Raw genomic sequence first — 23009 nt, 5'->3', positions numbered from 1 at the left:
GTCCCGTCATTCCGGTGCAATATTCCTTCAAATTAAAGAACGTTTTAAAACCTATTTATTTTACTTAATAATATATAAAAACAAAATAATATGGTAAATTACAATACCAATAGAGGTAAGATAAGATATATCCTCAATATTATTTAATACAATAATAATGACGTATTATAAAGTGTAAAATAATAATGCAAATATATTGACATACCTATATGTATATATTAATTGTCAAATACATAATGAACGAAATGAGCGTTTTGTGTTAATTTCTTAATAAAGTAATAAACTTAATATTTGTTTTGTAATCATTGTGTTATTGTCATATAATTATAAATTAAGTTTAGCTAATCTGGAATACGACATTCTTTGACTCTGGAAGGTACAAAGTTCGCCGAATCAGCTAGTATGATATAAAAATTCAGGTTCGGACTAAAATTTATACAGTTTTCGTTGCAATGACGTTTCTGTTATTCTTACAGCAATGTAACGTTGTAGAAAATTTTAATGATAATTAAATTTAAAATAGTGCAATCAGAATGCACAAAACATAACAAACACTGCTCGAGTTCCAGAGCTTTGAACATTTATCACCTGAACTATGGATATACAACCTCCTTTATAAAATCATTTCTTGCTCAATCATTTGCTGCCTACGTACTCAAGAAAGGTGTAGAAAAGTTGCATGTTACGTCAACTCGTAATTTTTAAAATGGTTAAATGTAAAGAGCTTCTGAGCTTTTTTATAATACGTTGTACTAAAAATTTCGACAGGAGATAATTTTGAGATAAATCGATCTTGTAACAAATCCAGACAAAAGAATAAAATTTATTTTATCATCTCCGAACACGCGATTTTCTTAAAGCACAGTTAGATCTACCATGAGATCGTAAAGTGGGAGTAATGAAAAAATCGTAAACAAGAAGCCAGGCGAAATATGATTATTGTCTTGTGACAGAAATTTTATGATATATTTTTAATATGTTATAATTATTTATAAAAGGCAAGCATATAAATGTTGCTAAAAATATTTTTTGTATTTGAACACTCTTTAGTTACGCTACATGTTCTACGAGTATACATTAAGTGTTCTATCATCTACTTATGGTGTGATGAAAATATTAAATACTTATGAAGTACCTAATAAAAAATAATAATTTAGTGGCGCTACAACCCATAGGGTTGTAGCGCCCATAGGGTTGTAACCCTATGGGTTGTAGGGTATGGCCTTAGATTACATCCGTTTCGTCAATCATTTCATTTTATAGCCAGTATCAGCCTGGTGATCAGCCTTCTGTGTCTGACACATGTCACCAATTTTTTGGTTTGTCGGATATCGGTGTATTTACGATGTTCGCCTTCACAGGATGATTAAATGCTTATTACGATAGAAAATTCAATCGGTGCACAGCCGTGATTCAAACGCGCGACCTCAAGTTTGGTTTTAAAATATAATACTATTAGATCAACCATATATTCTCCATTATCCATGTTATTTATGGAACTACGCAATCATTTAATATGCTCAAGTAACAGTCAGAGATTATAATTTATATCAGAATCACTTTGAAAACTTAAAAATAAATATATATTTTTGTGTTCAAAAATGGAACCCTTTTCAAAACTAACATTGCTTCAAGTACGGTTAAACACTGTTGTTAAAATTATCTGATATCAGATCAACCTAATTATTATACCGTATTCTCATGCAGTCTTTATATAGTCTTAATTTTTTGTTCCTGTTAAGAGCGAAATAACAAAAAATCAACAAACTTCCCGTCCTTTGATACCTTGAGAAGGGCCAAGCATTGTTCTACCTTCCTCAATTAATAAATTTATTACTTTCATACGTGTATTCGATTAAAGTAGTTCCGTGTACATTTGTAATTGAGATTCATTTGAAGCATCAAGTCTATTATAGTACCTTAGTATGCTTTACACCACCTCCATGACTTAGATATCGCTTTTAACTTATAGACCGGTAAAAAAATAATATTGAATGATATCCAATAAAGGTCAACTATATGCTTTATAAACATTTACTGTGCAATAATTTTAAATATGTATTACGCCTCAAATGTCTTATTCTTTTTTGAGTCTGACAAATGAGGGTTTCCTCATGATGTTTTTAGAGAGATATATCAATTCATACCAAATGCACGAATTCATGATTGTGTCAATATCGCAATATTGACATAGCGAGAATATAGCGAGTCGCAATTCGCACGCACACACCTCTCTTTAATCTAAGATATGATTAAAAAACTAGTTTTCCTTGAACAACCCTTATATGGATTTATTAAGCAAATTCAAATAACCCCCAATAATCTGTAGCTTTTTGAAGAAACATCAAAAGGAAAAGTGATCCTTTTCCGGGCTGATACCTTTATTGTCGTTTGAAGGTAGCCTGCGACATCCTCATTGTATCGTACCCTCAATTTGTCAATAGATGTCTTTATTACGAATACTTTTTTCTAATTCAATACTCTTATCCTCCTGTTCATTTCAAAGTAATTCTGAAGAGGCAATGAGAAAGTCAACATTTTTTCGTATTAAAATAGTCGAAAGAGAATTCTCGCGGGACGCTATTGTTACTCCACCTGCATTACGGCCCAAGTTAATAAATCTTATTATATGTATTCAATAGCATCAAGTTACTTGAGGAAAGCTTATTTTTTATTTATACCTTGTTTGGTCTGCATATTAAATAAGTTTGTTTATAAAATGACATTTTCTAAATGTAACTAATGTTTATCTGTGACATTCATAACTTTTCTTTTATATTTCATATATATATTATGTCGCATTATTCAAGTCCCCATCATCTTGAATAGCTCAGACACTAGCAATAATTTCCTCAAAATATGCCACGAAAAATAATTTTCATATGTCCCAGGGAAGACTAGTCTTAGGTATCGGTGAATTATAAATGTATTAAACAAGCAATGAGCCAGAAATATTGTAGTAAATAAGTCCCACTAAGCCACAATTTCTAACCGCTATGACCGTTTACATCAACATTTTCATTTAGTAAATAGAATGACCTGTCAAGTATTATAAATAGTGTTCCATTCTAGTGAATAACGTAATATTTATTACACTTGGTACAGTAATAATATGCAGATTCAACCTTACAATGCTAATAAATTTAGATGCATATCATAACCTATATACTACGTAATCGTTATATGCTCTTAAAATGATCTCCCCTGCATATAGATTTTTAAACACACCATCAGAAGGGTGCTTTTATTTTCCAACTTAAGTACACGTTTACGACAAACTCGTAAAACACGGATCACTGAAAATTTTTGATATGTAACTTTTCTATTCAAATGTCGAGTTTACGAGGCGGCCCATTATAATTTTACTGACATCGTATTTCTCTTTCAACGTAGTGATTATGAACGGCGGTTCAAAAGAATTTTTCAATATTAAATCTTATACCATTTTAATCACTTCCTACTAGAGACCCCTGTGATTTCTTTCAATTTCGCTCCGTAGAACTATAAAACACTTTTATTTCGATTTTATTATTGCCTTTCGGGACTTCGTTAATTGACTTTTCGCAAAGCCGAATTGACATTCACGAATAATTACAGTGATTTTATTGAATACAAGGTTATTTATTAAACGACATATCGTTAAGGATTCATTCAAATAAGAATGTTTAAGCATCGTGAATAATAATACTGTCGTAAAATAATGATTATCCAATCGTCTAGTATAAAGGCCAATAACGAGTTATAAAATAAACAAATCTAATTTTATTGCCAACACGAGTTGTATCAAAAATTGCTCTAATTTATAGTTGTATGATGTCATATAAACTGGAACTGAATAAGAATAAAAGAGTCGCAATGAAAAACATGTGGTCCAGCACCGTGAGAACATTAAATCCGATCTTATAAAAAGACAAACTTATAATATCATACATTATCGTGCAATAGAAGCGATATTTACGCACACTGTCGTAGGTTTATATTCTAAGACAATTGACTTTAATGCAAGAAACGTTTTGACATGAATATCTTCATCACAGAATAGTCGGCTTTTTATCAAGATTTTGAAAATGTTTGAAGCGTGAATTAGTCTAGTAGTTTACAGGCTTTACTTATTACTTTGTGATTTATTATATTATATACTATAGATTATATATTACTACGACTTAGTATCTCTGGAAACTATTGGGGCGTTGATGTTGTACTCTTTTTTCAGAGGAACATGGCAAACGGATCGGAGGCTTATCAGATAGCACATTCTAGAAAAGCAAGTGAGTTGCCAACCTTTTGGTTAATTGGCACACAAATACGTCTTAAGTATAGTGCTTTAACGATTAATCTGTTTAATCAATATGTAACTTATTTTTATCCACGTTACAAGTAAAAAATATAAGCAAATACGGTTCCTTGGTTGTTAAAAGTTTTAATACTCATTTAGTAAAATGTAATAATAAACGTATAGTATGAGCAAACACATTCAGAAACTTTCTCCTTAATGACCCCACAATTCAATCCCAGGTAATCTTATGTTCAAAGTTTTAATATACCACATTCTCTGTATGTAAACAAGACGGTTTCCATTGAATAACATATTCTTACTGATTAAATATTATGAGGAGGATAATAAAATTCACCAGACCGTAAACTCGTATAAAATTATAGACTAAATTAATAGCTAAGTCATACTTCAACTAGCTCATACCCACGACTTTACATAATTAGAGTTTAAATACTATACAGATCAACTAGGGCCCAGGGCGGATACCTGTCATTATCCTGGAGTAAGTTGTGTTTTGTTTATAATAATTTTTATACATTTGTAGTAGGCTTTGTGTTTGACACAGTTAGACTTTCGGTTATAGAAAATGCCCCACGCAACGTACGCCACACGAATGATAGTTCACAACTTGAAGAAGCGATATTTGGATGAATCGCACTAAGTAAATTATAATCACTATTCCTGCCAATATTAAATTATATGAATGTGAATTAATAATGGCAAATGGGTATGACAAGATTGGTAATTATTTCAGGGCCTACCTTTTGAAAACATGTCTATAATATATACGGGAATAATTTGTAATGATTAAAATTGCAGACCGGTTCATTCAATTGTTTTCGTAAAACTAGTTAGTTTAAAAACAATTAACTTTAATTATGCGAGATATAATGCTTAAAAATACATCTTGAAAAAATAAAATCTTATTCAGTACTACATAATTTGTAGCATCAACGCTTCGATCAAACTACTAAATACTTTGAATCCCAGTTTGTAACAAGCACCATTAAACGCACCTTGTCTAATTAAAAATACAGCTTAATCAATGTTACTATAAATAAAGCCGTCATTCCATTTTCCATGCGGGTGAGCTCAGTTGTTTTGGAGTCCCAGTTATGCAAGAGGACGATGTAATCGGAGGAGGCACAAACCGACTGTTCCAAGAAACGTGCCTTATAGAAAAACATCGAAGTTTTATCGATTCGAACTCGATATGGGAACATAGCCAAGAAAGCATTTAATAGTTTGTTTAAGTAGGCCAAAGCTGCTATTGTATGCGATTAAGATAACACTGAAGTTATTTAGTGACTGTCCTAATATGACAAATAAAACATTAAAGAATCTATAATCTTATTACAGTCAACCCGACTTTCGTTTAAACACTTATAACTCGAGAACGGATGGACCGATTGGCATAGTTTTTGTTGTATTGTATCCATCTCGAAGAGCAGTAAGTAAGAATAAAATATGCAATACAAAATGTTAATGTGTTTTGTAACTATCATATACGAAGTGATTAATTATCGTATAGTTAATGACAATAATCCTGTTTGATTTTTTAAATTACATTCGGGTTTAATATTTACAATTGACTTGAACAGTGTAGTATAAAAAGTGTAAATTGCAAATAAAAATTAAATATGGATGACATATGGAATTTACCTGGTAAACAACTACGAACCATACCTAGAATGATGTAAACACGGGCAATTTGACGCCGTTACAACTTTTTTTCCATCTTGAGTGGTTTATGTAAAACAAAAATAGGTAATGCTACTTAATCAAAATCGAATATCAAAAGCATACAGAACAAGATATTTTTTATCATTAATTTCCCTGTTTACGTGTTTTTGTATATTGCTTTAAGGTAAATTATGATTGCTATTTCAAAACAATACAATCAACTCACATCAATTATTTTCCGGTCACAGCGAATTGAGTTCCTCAACAAATGCGGCGTCTGGAAAAAAAATTGTCAAAATGTTATTTAAATTCCATCTGATGTCGTATTTTTCTTATATTCCACGAATAACCAGTTACGTAATCTAATTAAAGGGATATTAAAAGTCGAAGTTATTCATTTCGATCTTGTATTGATCAGTGAATTCTCGCGAAATACCGGGCAAACATGTTAAACAGGTTTCATTGGATAAATGTCTTTTTGTATGGTTTCCAATTTCTTTCACAAACAATATAGGGGATGCTACACTGCTATTGAATTGTTATAAAGGTAGACAGACTCCGCAAACGTATAATACGTCTAGTAGAAAAAAATATATAATAATATATAAGAAACAAAAATAAGAACACTTATGTTTTGTGGATATACATATGACTAAAATCCATGGCGTGATTTTACTGTTTTAATGAAAGGTAGTTCAAAATAAAAACACCACAGTATAATTTTGATGGTCTACCTCCTTGTGAACTACAAATTTCATATACGTAAAACATCTGTTTTTATATATTAAACTCACGGTATTACAAAACTACAGGAATTTAAGCAACAGAAATTTATAAATTAATAGGAAATATAACCGTTATAGTTGTTATGATATTCAAAACCTATTAACAGTTACATAATTGCCTACAGAAGCTTTTGAAGTGCCGAACGTTTATGGATTCCAGAAATGGTTACCACATTTTTGACCAAAGGTTATTTTACGAAATATCATAAACGAAATTTTTTTCGAAAACTGCGCAGCTGTCACGATATTTCGCGGCCAAGCCACGACTTGAACGGCTATTATTCCGGATCATAAATATTCACCATACAAAAACGACTAACCCTTCATTGCCTCTTCCTTTTACGGTTCCGCGAAAAGAAATAAAATATATGCGAGCCAAAACAAAGGCCATAAAACCGAAATGACAGGCCACACACTTTTCACAAAGACAAGAAAAAAAGAACGATAATTTCGCATTATGTAACAGAGGGAAGTTGCCTGACGGGATTCGAATGCAGGCGTGCTTTAAAAATAACCCAAGGTTAGCAAGCGCTGAGGGTCCCTTTGAGAGATCAAGGTCTTCAAGTTTCTCGGGATGCCTTCGTGCCACCATGTATTGGTTTTGTTCGTAAACATGTTCAAGGATTTGTAAGAAAGTTGATGCGTAGTTTGTTATGCGATAGTGCAGAAACGTTGATAAGCTGTTTAACAACTTTCTCGTACTTAATTGCTGTTTACTAAACTTGTACTGTAATAAAAAGATATCAGCTCAGAGAATGCGGTTAATTATCTACTATTAAAAGAATATTGTGTACGTGTTCCCTAAATAACATGTTTAAACTAGAAAATAGTACCTACTATCATATCTATTCCTTCAATACTATATATCTATTTCTAGTTTTATCAATATTTAGTTGAAAAATATGATAAGCCGATCGAGTGCCAAACAACAAAGTATAAGTGAAACACAAATATTCTTATCGGCAAAATGCATTTACGAAAATCTTTTTACTTAATAAGGTAGTCCAGTCCATACATACCCATATTCATAAATAATAATTAATTAATTAATATAGTACGTCTATAAACTTAATAACATAAATAAGACGTACAACTTTAAACTACTGAGTAACAAGACGTCGCAGGATCAGAAAGAAATGGCGGGAAACGTTTCATTTTGATATAATATGTAAATTGTCAAACGTCAAATGAATTTTCATGAAATGTCAGGTTGCTGATACAACGAATAATTAGCTAATTATATTAAATATAAAATAAGAATTTTAAGATTATTGTTAAATCAAAGTAAATTAATTTAATGCCGTTCTGAAAAGGGCAATTTATAAATTATTGCAACTCCTGCCTTGACAGAAATATTTCTTCATTTATCAAGCTAAATACCAATATTGTTAACTGAAGGTGAGTACACAATATAAAGGTAATTGTTTTTGTTTTTCTAATCAGATTTAATTAGTAATTCCTTCATATTTATTTTATCATTTCATACGTTGATTATATTTGTTGTTTTTGTCTCAATCTAGTCTGTGGTTGTAGTTTGATTTTATGGCTTAATCTTTCTCAAATTAAAAAAAAACACACGAGATGATGTATACACTTACCTATTTTAAGATTTAAGATTTTAGTCATCGTGCTGTACTTATAAAAACTGGTGGGTAGGTAGACTCTTGATTTAATATGCATATCTCAATACTACTAAGAACCACCAAGCGCAATTATTAAAATAATTTTTGAACAAAAAAATGTCCTTAGTCTATGGCAATGTTGACAGTTTGATATTATTTATGTAATTTTTATGTAGGCAGTTTCAAATAGCACATTGTGCGTTGCTGGCTATTATTTAACATCATGATCGTATCTAAAGGTTAGTAATGCGTTTTAAATTAAAGGAATATTAATTTAAAAGTCTTAAAAGTAAACTGGTTTTACAGGAAAAACAAAGCTATCGTAATGTTAACACTAAGATAAAACTGACAGATTCGCTACAGCAAGCAACATCGTAAAAGTTTATTACAATAAAGTAAGTACATCTGTACATTACATAAATGTAGAATTAGGTTTTTTCTTCAGTAATGTTGAATTAAATATTTTCATACTAAGGCGAAATTCGCGGGAACTTTTTATATAAAAAACGTAGATTATATTCAAAGACGAATCGTTTCCATTTAACTGTATCACATTCGGTGACATCGCATTGATATTTTTAGTCACTCTGAGTATCCTATCGCGCTCAAAACATGGGAAACCTTACGTCGTCACGGTCTACAAAGCAGAATGCGTAGTTGCGTTAAATGAATTCACATGTAACAAAAACAAAAAGCGCACATCAAAGACCTTGAAACACCCCAGCAGGTGATCGCTTCACTGCACCTGCTTTTATTATGCAGTGACCTATAAAGCTAATTATACAATATACCAACAATTATCCCTTAGATGTGGGTCAAATAAAAAGGGAAGAGTCTAATTAGTAACCTTTTAGAATTATATAAGACCATTTTCGCGTGTAAACTTATCTATCGAAGGTAGCTTTAGAAAGTGCATTTGACACCTGTTCTTTCAAGTTACTCTTTGTATTTTTTTTCTAATTCTCTAATTATCCGCTGTCCTATTTAATGTCAGCGTAATAACTACTACCAACTAAAACAGTTCCATTGTCTCAATACGTGGCTGGAAAATTATATATTTTAACCTTCAAAAGAAAAATTAACCAAAACATTCCCATTAAAAAAAGTCGTGTCAATCTCATGACTTCATTCAGAGTTAAACTTTCAACAACTACAGAGTGACTTCACAGTAGCGTTATTCTCACAAAACTAATCAGAGGGTATTAGTGATATTGCGTATTTTATGTATATACATAAGATCTCAGAGCAAGTTAGTGCGCCCGCCGCAAATCCACCAGCAATAGATTTTGACTATTTCAATATCAAATTTTAAAAAAAAATGGAATTTATGGCAAATTTATAGCACTTGTTTGGATCGCAACTAAGTATTTTTTCTAAACACAGCGCACACACATATTTTTTATTTATCAAGATATAAAACTATTTAAATGATAACTAACTAATTATTACTTAACGAACATTGTAAATTAGATAGAACCCAACGATATCCATGCTGTCACTCACCCGTTATAGGGAAAATTAATTATTTTATGAAGATACTAAAGGGTCAGCACACACACATTCTATAAATAACTTTTTATAGTCTAAGACAGTTGCTGTTATTGTTTGTTACTTTTTACACCAACAATTTTATGTATTAGTTTTGTTTATTCATAGAATTTGTAGCTGTCATAATTTATTTTTTATTTGAAACCTTGTACTTAGCTAGTGAATTGTACGAGCGTAAATACTTGTATGTAATCCTTGTGTACTTTTACTTGTGAGTGATTCACGATGTGATTTCATGAAATAAACAAATGTGTCATTGTAGGCTATTTGACAGTATGAAACATGGCTTTTAAAAGCATTATGAAATAAAATATGAAAATAATCACGTTTATTAAAAAAATGATAATATTATTCACATGACACAGAACGGTCACATATTAGTCAAATCGACGACGCCAGTAATGTCTTCGCATGTCTAATACTATCTTTGAGTTTAATTTCGTCGGAGACTGTTTTTGATTTAAAAATATATTTGTATTCGTGTAATGAAATAATTAACACATAAAACCTTGAAGTTTGTTTACTTCGTTACTGGCCCTACGACGCACCATATAGTCGGTGCGTCGAAGGGACTAGTGCGACGCCATTTTGCAACGCCGAGCGTTTTGGCGGGCTTCGCTAGATATATAAGTTTGTATTTACATATGACACTACTTAAGTTAATTTTTTTTAACATTACTTTAATAGGATCATACTTTTTAATAATCCTGCTAAATAGTTGGAAAAAAAATCTAATTGATAATACTTACATACTTGTTAAAATAGTATTGCCATATTTAATGATTTCCTAAATAGTAGGTAAATTAATTATGATTTTATCAAAACACATCTGCCAAAAGTATAGCGTTTTAGTAGTATGATATATTATTCGACCATCTGCCTTACATTAAATCAAAACCAACTGATTGCGAATTAATTAACGCAAGAAATGTATTTGATTAGAATTTAAATATGTACTCGTTAGTGCCTGCGACGTTGTGTAGTTATAAGTTTTTTATCAATATTGAACAAGTGGTTTAGGGATGAAAACATTCTCATTATGTATTGTTTATTTTTTAACCTTAGTATGCTTCAAATAGTTTGTAAATATTACGAACGCTTTTGTTTCTATGCAGAGTAGCATAATTAACATAACTCCTGATACCAGATGAACATGAATTTCTTTTTGGAAAAATAGAGATTTTTTGCACCCCTATTTATCAGATTTTAGTCCAGAAAACTTCATACGCATGGTACGCAATTGTAAAATACCGATAAATACATATAAGCCTTTGTTCCACATGTTTCGACAAAGTACATACGCCAACAAGGTGTACATCTTTACATAAAACCCTCATTTCCTTTCGACGCAACGGATGCTCAGCGGAATACAAAAAACTTTATATAAACGTATGCGCTACTTTGCACATAATGATTGTTTTGTGCGATTATTACGATATTGTTATGTTTCGTTGATGAGCCAACGTCTAGCCGTATTGTGAGCGCCATTGTTTCGCATTACTCACTTCTATGATTCCCAAGTATAGAGTAATATAACCGATTTGTTTGAGTAATTACTAATTAAAACGGGCCGTGGCTTTGTATACGGTTAGAAGAATTTTAAATTCATATGCGAGTTGTATGGCAATGCAAATTTTAACTCCATCACCTTCGTTTTAGCAACCTTGCGACGTTTGTTTGAACTATTTTCGCCTTGTATTCCTACATCATGGACCGTGAGATTAGTTTCTTTACATTTTATATTAAAAAAATATATTTTATTTTAGATTAAGTTTGGTAATTTTATAATTTTTAGTTCTGCACTTGGACTTTACCCTTAGTATGTCTTTTTTTAGGCGTTTCCTTTTTTCCTTCTCTTCCAGGCAACCCTATTATCAGCAATCACTTGGATAATGTCGCTTTTCATCCTAATAATTTATGTTAATGACATGTTTTTGGTTTAATGCAACATTTAAATAAAAATATAATTGACATTGCATATTCGCTTGGCAGACTCATGCGAGTACTTCGATACAAAAAGTCCTCCCGCTAGGTGTTTGCTGCGATATTCCAGCAGAATATGTGTGATGTTAAAGCGCAAATACATCAAAATGTGGTGAAACGTATCATACAATATGACTACACTATATCCCACGTAAAACAAACGTCCAATATCAATAAAACGTTACAAAAGGGACGTTCAAGAGACGCGTAATTGTTTTCAAAATTTAACGCACGAATAATCTCTTTAGCTCCGTTTAAACCCATAATAAGGTAGGGCATTACAAAAGATATGCGCCATGTTCGATAATCCAATGGCTATTCAGAGGTCACAGATGTACGGACTTCAGACAAAAGCTTTACAATAATATCCTCGAACGAGTTGAAACGCAATTCCTGCCTTTCATTATGCCGCTGAGATTTTGGGCTAAGACCTTATATGTTTGTAAGTAAGGCTATTTTCGCGGGACAAAAAGACGAAGTTTGTTAAGGAGCTATTTGGGTGGTGTTTGATACACGTGTTGGTCTCCCCTCACTAAATGCATGTCACCTGGTAGTTGAGTGGAAGTAAAAATTGGGTCACACGTTGTCACTACTTTCTTTGATTCGAGTTTTGTCTTGATTTAAATTTCTATTTTATGTATCTTTGTGATCGTATTTCGAAAATATTTAATATAAAGCCGTGCTGAAAATCAATAACTAATTGAGTAATGTAGACCTACCCATGAGAACCTCGACTGGGAACCAACGGAATTCTTTGTATGGGCGCATTTGGCTCGTTCGGTCATGGAAAACATCGTGCACCGGCCTTAGACTCAAAGTCGATGGCACAGAAGGCTGATCATGAAGGAAAAAGAGATCTCGTAACTAATCTGAGACCAAGACTTACAGATTGGTACCACTTTACTGGTTTTCGAAAAGGTTTAATATAAAAAACCTTTAAAAATATTATTTTCCTTCAATTTGTGTTATACAAGAATGATACCATAGAACTTACTTTTTGGGCCCTTTTAAACGGAATGAAAATGTGTCAAGCGTATGTAAGGTTTCTACTGAGAATCAAACCTTGCAATTTTCTATACGTATAAAATAATTATTAGTTTTATAAGCTTCACTGGCAAAAAAGTTTTATTTAAAATAAATTTAAGATATCTGTATCTTTTTTCATGTTTCGTTTCATGATGATTTGTCAATCTAATAGCCAAGTAGGTGATCAGCCTTCTATGCCTGACACACGCCGTCGACTTTTTGGGTCTAAGGCAAGCCAGTTTCCTCACGATATTTTCTTCACAAAGAAAGTCCATCGGTGCATAGGAGATGGGATTAGAGTTTTAGTTACGTATTTATTATTATACATTATTTTTCTTCTAACATATAATAAGCAAAGTAACTGCTAAAATTATAGAATTCTAAGTACTGGCTTAGTGTTTAAGCATACGACTCCTACCCTCACGTAAAATGACAAAAAAACCTGTTTATATGTGCAAATTACACTCACTCGTTCTAAGTACTAAGTTAAGGACTTAGTTCGTACTATGTCGTTTCTGAATCTCAAATATATATACAATAGCAATGTAAGTCATGAATATAATATAAATGTAAACTAATTGCATTTTTCTTTTCGTTTTTAAACTTCAAGTAAAAAAAAAACATTGTTAACCGATCTGGCCGATAGGAGCAGTGTTGGCCTAATGGCTTCAGCATGCGACTCTCACCCTTGAGGTCCTAAGTTCGATCCCCGGCTGTGCACCAATGGACTGTCTTTCTATGTGCTCATTTAACATTAGCTCGAACGGGAAAAGAAAACATAGTGAGGAAACCGGCTTGCCTTAGACCCAAAAAGTCGACGGCGTGTGTCAGGCACAGAAGGATGATCATTCGATTAACAAATGATCATGAAACAGATACAGAATTGATTTTTTTAAAGCGCCGATCTGATATCTAATCTGGTATTCTAGTATATTTTTTGCTTAACAATAAACAATGTTTACCATAATTGTCATGTATTTTAGAAAAGATATTTCGTAACACTGTAGATATATTATGTGTGGTGAAAAATAAATAAAATATTGGTGAATTGGAAGAAAATAATAAAAATTGGAAGGAATCGTAAACAGAATGTCGTAGCAAAGTAAGCTCACATCCGAGTGTTCAATGGAGTCCCAGCAGGTCAAAACTGGTAACCTTATCCGCGAAACTATTAAACGCCTCTACCTTTGTACTCCAACCGGTTGAGCCATTGTGGCGCATACCCCATACATACCACACGTGCGCTTGAAATAATTATTGAAGTATTCACATGAATGCCCCGTAAAAAGGGTTTGGTCAAGGATCTTTTTCAGATGTATATAAGGATTTGAGGGATTTTTGCTATTCTTAAAAAAAACTTATTTTAATAATTTATACAATATCATACACGTTTATTAACAGATAAAGTTGTCGAAGCATGACCTACTGGACTTAAAAGAAATTTGTCATTTGTACGTCATATATTCTACATATATATTATAACATTTTGCTACATCCTATAACATATAGAAACAATGTCATAAGAAGATTTACTTATAATATAAGTAGTGACCAGGATACGAAAGGGAATGCTTAGGTGGATTGGATGTATAAAATGAGAAGTAACTTAGTAGTAGGATATACAAGGCTACCGTGGATCGTGAAGTCAGGTTGGGTACGTAGGTACTAGAAAGGGGATAATTTAAAAGTTCCCATAACTGAGAGCATGCATGGTGAATGTCATGAAAGTGAAGCGAGAGAGGAGACGATTTAGGACCGTAACAAGTGGAAATCCATGGTCAGCCTTTGTGAAAAAGCTGTGAATATACTTGAATAAATTATAACCATTGTTGAAAAGAGTGTCCATAGAGTTTCTTTCCGGTTCTTCTCAATGGGACCCACTTTTTGGAACCGTGCAACTAGACGTTTCATAAGAGCCTGCAAAGGCCTATTTGAAATAAAAAAACTTTTGATTTTGATTTTGATATAGAAATAATAGACGAATATACTTAATAATTTTCACCATTACGATCCTACACAATCCCTCAGAATATGATATATTTATTTCTAAAATATTTTAATATCAAGCGGTTACGTTGAAAGCTGCATACTCAAATGCCAAAACAAAATGAACGAATACCTAAATGTAATACAATCGATCTTTCTACAAGAAATCAACTTGTGCAAACACACGTGCATCGATTCCGTTATCAATTTCTTATCAAATTCTTCGAACTCTTAAACCTAACGCCGACTTGTCTGGTTAACTCAGCTATTTATAACTAAAACAATATTTGCTCCTTTAACTTGTGTCAATACGTCTTCGCTTTGATATAAGCGAAACGTTTAATAGAAGAAAATTACACAAAACGAATAACATTTTTTTAAAATTAGTACTATTTTACACAGCATATGCTAACATTGACATTAGATTAAGACGAATTGATCCCAAATTTATAATCTAGTGAAAGCGCTAACAACTCGTGTTTAACTTTCATAAAGTGATTTCCAGCCAGTTATAACAAAATAATTAAAATGATAAGTATTTACTAATTACAATAATCCTTACAAATTTTGTCAAGTGATCGTAACTAATTGTAATAATAGATACGACACTATAATCGACCAAAGATTTTCATTCATAATTCACCTAATAGAACTAAAATTTTATCTAAGAATATAGGATAATAAGTCCTCGTATCGAATACAACCTAAGCCGATTTTAATGAAATATGTTTACTACCTATATATACTTATTCGGCATATTCTTCTATTCATTCACCAATTGACATTTGTCTCATTCAGTAGAGCTTTTACTGCAGCTAGTTTGATAGTTAAAATCAACTGATACTGCTGTGGCGGCTTGGTACGCTCCCGCGCGAAAGTGAAAATTTGCTAGGCACTTTCTCCCCACCCGTCGTCTCGCGTCGCATTGGCCCGCCCCTCGCTGCACCGCCGCTACCCCCCGCCCTGCGTCGGTCCCCTCAAGCCGCAAGGTCAGCCCCGCGTGCAGGCGGGTGGCGCGGCGGCGGGCAACGCGGCGACGCGCTGCGCTCTTGAAATTTCGCTTTCGTTCACTCGCGGTTATTAGTCGGCCGCGCGCGCTCCGGCAAGCATGTGTTTCGTGTGACGCTCCAGTACTCTCGCGGCGCACGTTCGATTTCGTTAGTCGATCGTGGTGCAGCATGGCTCCGCGAAGACAAGGCGCGACTGGTGAACGGGAGACAGAAGAAAGTCACGGGTGCTGCGTACCTAGCGAATGCCTTCGCCCCCGGGAATCCGTACGCATTGAAGACGCCGTTCGCGTGCTTTGCAGTAACGACACGTGCCCTGCCGGCCGGCATATGCACAGAGAATGTTTCGATCAATGGGAAGCAGGCGTCCTGGCTTACCTCAAGTCTTGTGGCCGAGCTCGATCGTGGTCTGAGAGGCAAAGGCACCAGAATCTATGGACCAAGAAGGGTTACGACTTGGCATTCAAAGCTTGCGGTTGCCGGTGCGGGCGTGGACACTTGAAGAAAGATCTTGATTGGTCTCCGCCTGGTGCGGCTATACGGGCTGAAGAAGATAAAAAGAAACGAAGGCGGGCAAGATCGAGTCGTACACCAGCTGCCATCGATGTTCGCTCGAGGGCATTCAGCTTGTCTAGTTCTGGCTCCTGCTCACCGCCTTCCGCACCTTCGGAGCCATCCACGAGCCCTACTCACGCTCCGCCTAACCCGTTAACACCAGCAAAGAGAAATTCTAAACATGAAATCGTATCCGACAGGATCAGGTGAGTGCTTCATCATACTTTTGTTTGTAATTTTAACCATTGTTATTCTCGTCTAGAATTACTGCGATTTTGCATAATTTATACGATGGTTACTTTGTAATAACAACATAAACACCTGTGAATACATAATGTATTTTGTGGCAAACGGATAAAATGACATTGTAAACATGTCGCTACAAGTCTAGTAAGTTATCTTATTAGAAAACATAACCTATCTACCCGTTATTTCTTGAGTCAGTCGAATAAATATTATGTTATAGCGATCTGAGTTCATAGTCAAATGGCAAACATATTAAATGAACGCCCACGTTTAGTAATAAAGATATTTGTATGTGCCTGATACGGGCAGTTAGCAGTTAATATAGGCGATTTGAATGCATTTCTTACTCGTTGTTTATAGCATATCGGATAGCAGGCCTATGTTATTAGTGCGGAACTGGTTGTAGAGCTGAACTGAGGTGAACTCTTAAGAGGCTGCTTATCAGTTTGCAGCCAAAGCGTTCATAATGCAAATTGTCCAGTTATAGACTACCAGATAAATACTTATATTACATTTATACGGCGAGATGCATGCATTTACGTTGTCGGCTAAGCCTTTAACTGTATACTAAAGATCTTAATTGAATAATATTTTTTATGGATAAAGTTTATTAGTATTAATTTAATTATTTGTATACAGTAGTGTCTAGTAAGATTAGTGACCACTTTATTCTACTCTCATATTTTCAATATGCAAATGTAAAGTAAAGACATGCAACAACAACAACAAAAAAAGTACTTACGTAGACCAAAAAGATAATATGAAATGAATGCATATTCATTAGATCAATACATAATCAATGCATAATCATTTCTATTTGCTTTGTGATTTTTTCTGTAGTGTAATCAAATCTATAAGTCTTTTAATTAATGTACAATATCTATTGAATTGCTTACCAAGTGTATTTCTTTAGTTTTTATAATTTAAAGAAAACTGTACCTACTCAATATTTAAATTTTTGTGTAAATATGAACAGATTTTTTTACAGAAATAAGATCTTTTTAAATAAGTTTTTCTTTTCTATGAGTTCCATTATTACACGATATTATAATGTATTCCAAATTATTATACTTTACTATTTATATAAGAAACTTCTAGTTTATTAAGAGATGTTGTTTATTCAAGCATTGTATATTATTTTATAATTCAACGTATAAGTATTTCCAAAAGAACTTTAAAATTGTAATATTGAACAAATGCACGAATTGGCATAACCTAAAAAATGCAATTTCACCCGTCTCATCATTAACTACGCTTCACTGCACTTGGTTTCCGTTTCCCGTTTTACAAAAATGCTTTCCCCAAATTGCGCCAGCTGCCCCATGCCCAAATTAATGTGGTATCGCTAAAACATTATGCATAGTGCACTTTTGGGATTCACGTTGATTTTATTTACCCTTAACGGAAGAAAGCACTTTTTTTTCTTTTGACAAAAGGTGTCTGGATTGTCGTTAGTCGTGACCACGCACGCTGTAAAGCACGCGAAATGTCGGAAAAAATTAAATTTAAAATGTGAAATAATTATAAGTTTATAATAATACATAGCTTCAATCCGGTAAAAAAGTGTTTTCTTTCAATGTGTAAAAGCTATGTTAACAAAAGACAATAACTATACCCTTACGGTTTTTCTTATCGACTTAAATGAATTATAAAGTCCTGAAATACATATTATAGTTATCTACCAATGAAAATATCTTATTTAGAATAAATTACACCCAAGATAATCTGCTAGATTTCACGCTTAGGAGTTTTTTTTTGTTTGTTTTGTTAATATGGAGAAGGTCCAATCGCTTTCTAAGAGCAGATGCATATCTTTGTATGCTATTTCTTAAAACTATGTCCAGACGTAGTGGCACTAAATAGTATATAGAAAGTAGCTAGGGGCTACAATTTAAAATCAGTACAATAAAACTGCTTGTTATCGTTCCCGTGCCATTTAGCGAATGGAATGTAACTCAGATAAAAAAGCGTTTATCACAAGCATGTTGTATTTAAATTGATATAAAAAATGATCCCGCAATCGGGTTTTGCTGCAACGTAAACAAGACTGTTAAAAACCGGTTTCTTGGAAGCCGATAATCACGACTTGAATGTGTTTTCTACGCACGAACAAAATACGCCCGATGTCCATACATGTCCTGCGTATTCGAAATTTCGATTTATTTCTTTACATCATATACCATAGCGCCACGTCTTATGTATTATAAAAATGTTTCTTTTAAATATGTCACTGCACAAATATAACAAGGCTTCTAGTTTATGGTATTTACGATACCATAGCCAAAATTGTAAACTGTTTTATCGTAACAGATATTTAAGTGTACGTAAACAGAAACTGAAAATTTCCTTTATAATCTGTGCGCTTTTAATTTTGTTATTGAGAGCTCAATGGTAGTGGTAGGTGTTAATCTTTATTAAAACGTGGGCGAACGTCCGATTCTTATTTGTTCGTTAACTTTGACCTATAAAGATATAACCTCGAAGAAATATGCCTCAGGATAAATTAACTTAATTTGAGCCTCGAAATAACAATTGGTGTTCGTTAAAGATGTGAATTTGCGTTTTGACACTCGTTGTAAATGTCTTATGTACAAAATTAGGATTGATATTTGTTTGCGTCTGAAGTATATGTAAAACGAGATATTGAACTGTGTTTACTTACGTTTTTTTAAATAAGTGATAATGATGATAGAATTAAAATTGCTGATAGCTGAATCTTGATTTAAATTAAATTTGAATTTATTGTATTTTACTTACTATGAAAATACAAGAATAGAGCGTCTTCCCCTTAATGGAGACCGAAAGTAGTGTTATTGAACACTTTCTTATGTTAAATATCCTTGTGAGTAAATTAGGTTAGACTTAAATGACGTATAAGTTTTTTGCTAGACCGTAATTTTATACATTATGTCTCAGTGAAGACAGTGTATTAAAAAACTTATATGAAAATGATTAGCCATGTACCCAATATAAAACCAGGGAGAGAGCGCGTTAAATCATTTACGACCTTAGATTTTATGAAATGCCACTACTTTTTGCCATGCTATGGAAAGTAATTATGGAATCTGATAAAAATCCAGGACTAAGACGCGCTAACACTGAACACTTTTAATAACACCAATGGACTTTTCTCTTCAAGTCGAAAGTTCAGTCTTTCATTCTCCGACTCATCCTAGGCCGACTAGATTTTAATTATGCTTTAATTACATAATAGTGCATATAAATGCTATATCCTAACAAGGTATAATAAATACAATAAGCAGCAACTATACGTTGTCTTGCATACAAACTGCCTCATTACATTTGGTCTGGAAACTCGGAGAATATATATGTCACCTTAATTTTAATTGAAAATCAATAAATCACTAAGGAATTCTATGGTTGTAATATTAAATCTTTAATGATGAACACATTTTTGTATTTTTAAGCCATTTAGTTTTTGTTTAATTAAGTAGTAATCGTTATGAATCAAAGTTCTCAATAAATTATTTAAAATATTTATAATACCACAGTTTTTCTGTTTTTTCTTATAGATTAAATTCGATTAGCAATTTAATGTTTTTAGTTGTTTGAACTCTGAGACAACTACATTATTGATATAAAGACGCTCGGCGGAAATCCATTCAAACGCTTACACTAAACTCGCTTAGCAAGTGAATTTAAAGTCTATGCAAAAATGTTTCGTTGCGAATTATAATAAAATATTTTTTGTGACACGAACAATACAAGACGACATTGAATTTGGCTGGAAGTAAATATTTAAACTGTATATATCTTGTGTAATGCTAATTGTTATTTGTTCAAATCAATATTAGTTTTTAATTATTTGTTTATAACAGAGGTAATATGATAAAAGTAATTACAATGGACTGTCTGTGTGCGCGTAAGGTGACGTAAAACAGGGACCTACCTACATGCCTATTAGATACAGATAATACATACAGAAATCTCACCTAAAATGATTGTGGCGCCATATAAGTCCAATATATTATACGAAAAAAAAAGTCTACTGACATAATTTATTTTAACAATAAAATTCTTGCAATAAGACCTTAATTCATAATTATTTGTTAAATTTTATTCGTTAAAAGGTATAACAAAAAATATTGAGCGGGTTTAATACACGCCCAGCTTTTTTAAATATATTTACATTACCGGTTGAATAAAAAACGTAGGTGTGTCAAATTTTCTTAACAGACGCAGCCTCTACGCAAAACACGGCTAAACATTGATGTTTCGTATTCATCGCGAAAAATGCGACACATGTACACATCGTTACAAAAAAACCAAGTGTATAAAAACATTATACAGTTATAAAAAATATGTTTAACCGTCGTGACACGATTTTTTAATTTATTTGGATCGTGAAATGACTTATACGTATTCGGCCTTGAAATGAACATTACGCTAGATGACTTGAATTATTTTTTCACGCCTTCCTCAACTTAATTTACTACGATTTCTTCACACTTGTTTATAAACAATGAGTTTTTTGACGTAAGGTTTTTGTGTTGCTACGTCGCGTGTAAACGATAAGCTCATATATATTCATTGATATACAAATTTTGTAAAAGGCGACTGCTTGCATGAGCTGGATAATAATACTTAAAAATTCGTGGACTATTTTTATTATATCTTAAAAAACGTGATTTTTATGCCTATTCTTATAAAACTAAGTGCAGTGTAATACACCTAAATTTACTCTTTAGTTTCTGCATAATCAACGCCGAGGCGCGACCAGTGAGTCAGACTTCAGTGACGCGTAAAACATCAGCCTATAGGAGGGGAGGCCCCTAAAGGGTATCAATACATCTGCTATTGCTATACATTTCAATAAAATGTGTTCTTAGGATGATTTTATGAATATAGGACATATTATAACATTCATTTAAATATACTTATTTAACAGATACAACACGTTTGTTACATTATTTAGGTAACGCTTTAGAGCTTCACTCACTCGTTTATGAAAATAATATAAATTCATGATTAGATACTTTTTTTTTACATTCCCGATTGCTATTCGATACAATTAGTGTGGAGTAAACAAGTAGTGTCGTACTTACCTGACAATCTGTTATTAGTGTTATTTGAGTGAACTATAGAACGTGTACTGGTATGGCCCAAAAGATTTTGTCTAACATAATAAACAAAACAAAAGTTAAATTATTAGGACAAAATTTACTTAAATTGCAAATTAACAGCTGTCAAGGTTACTCATGTATCAAATGAATGAGTTTATTCTTATTTCGTAAGGCGATAGTTTCCGTTCCCATGTAGAGGGCGGCATGGGTCGTTAAGGTAGTTTTTAGGGCGTGATCGGCGCAACGGCGCATGCCTGCATAAATTGCAGCCGAATGCATTCGCCGGTTCCCTATATGCATCTCTTTCGAAATTGTGGCTCGTCACACCGACCTTGTACGCAGTTTTGATCGATAATATACGGAAATTTCGTCAGACGTCGAAATAATATTTTTGTTATGCGCTAATTTGACTTGCCGATGCATTTACGCGTTCATTGTTTGTCCAAACCCTATAGGTTTACATGACAAAACACATTGTTATGTGACAGCGAATCTTGACCTTCATAGCTTCAAAATATCGTAGTCAATAAATTACGAATAACAAAACTTAATTTAAAAGCTATTCAACATTCCAATTTTAAATTACCACAATCACAGATTAAAGAAGTCTTTAGTAAACATCTTACGATTAACCACATTACGTTTTTAAATGCAGCAATTTCCAATTTATTAAATTAATATTAATCCCTTATAAATCTTAATTATATTCGCGTCGCAGCCTGGCCATTGCATCAAGTTTGCTCTGTTGGCGAAGTAAGGACAATTTAGAGCGGTTTATGCATAAATTAGCCATTAATTTTCAAAATGACTAACTTCTCTGTCCCAGGCGCAATTGACCACTACATTATGCATATTTTTAATACTTTCTATGAAACCGGTTGAGAGTATTGTAAAACCAGATTTCAATTAATCCTACATTGTAAATACATAATTGTTTTTCATAATTTCGTGTCTTAAAAAGATTTTTCAATAATTAAAAACTATTCTTCCATTTTACGTAACTAAAACTTAATTAATTGTAGTACTGTATGTACTATAGTATGCAACCAATGTTGAATAACAAAGAGATAATATCTTTGAAGTAAACATGTGAAATCTTATAACGTTCAAGAAACAAGCTCAGTATATGGAGAAAGTTCGTATAGGTTCACGGACGGAGTCGTGCTATTTGCGTCGCGCGGCGGGCGATCATCAATGCAATTAAATTT

The 23009-nt window shown here is 32.9% G+C and overlaps 1 protein-coding gene across 1 annotated transcript in view; it reads left to right on the top strand.

The window, feature by feature from the left end:
• Positions 1-15953: 15953 nt before the first annotated feature.
• Positions 15954-23009, top strand: part of LOC123716983 (headcase protein) — a 42021-nt gene continuing 34965 nt past the window's right edge. Inside the window, exon 1 of the mRNA XM_045672741.1 lies at positions 15954-16677. Coding sequence (XP_045528697.1) covers positions 16088-16677 — 590 coding nt within the window. The 5' untranslated portion in view covers positions 15954-16087. The remainder of the gene's footprint in view (positions 16678-23009) is intronic.

The sequence above is a fragment of the Pieris brassicae genome, chromosome 12 (assembly GCF_905147105.1).
Source record: "Pieris brassicae chromosome 12, ilPieBrab1.1, whole genome shotgun sequence".
Classification (NCBI taxonomy): domain Eukaryota; kingdom Metazoa; phylum Arthropoda; class Insecta; order Lepidoptera; family Pieridae; genus Pieris; species Pieris brassicae.
This window is presented reverse-complemented; position numbering and strand designations above follow the sequence as displayed.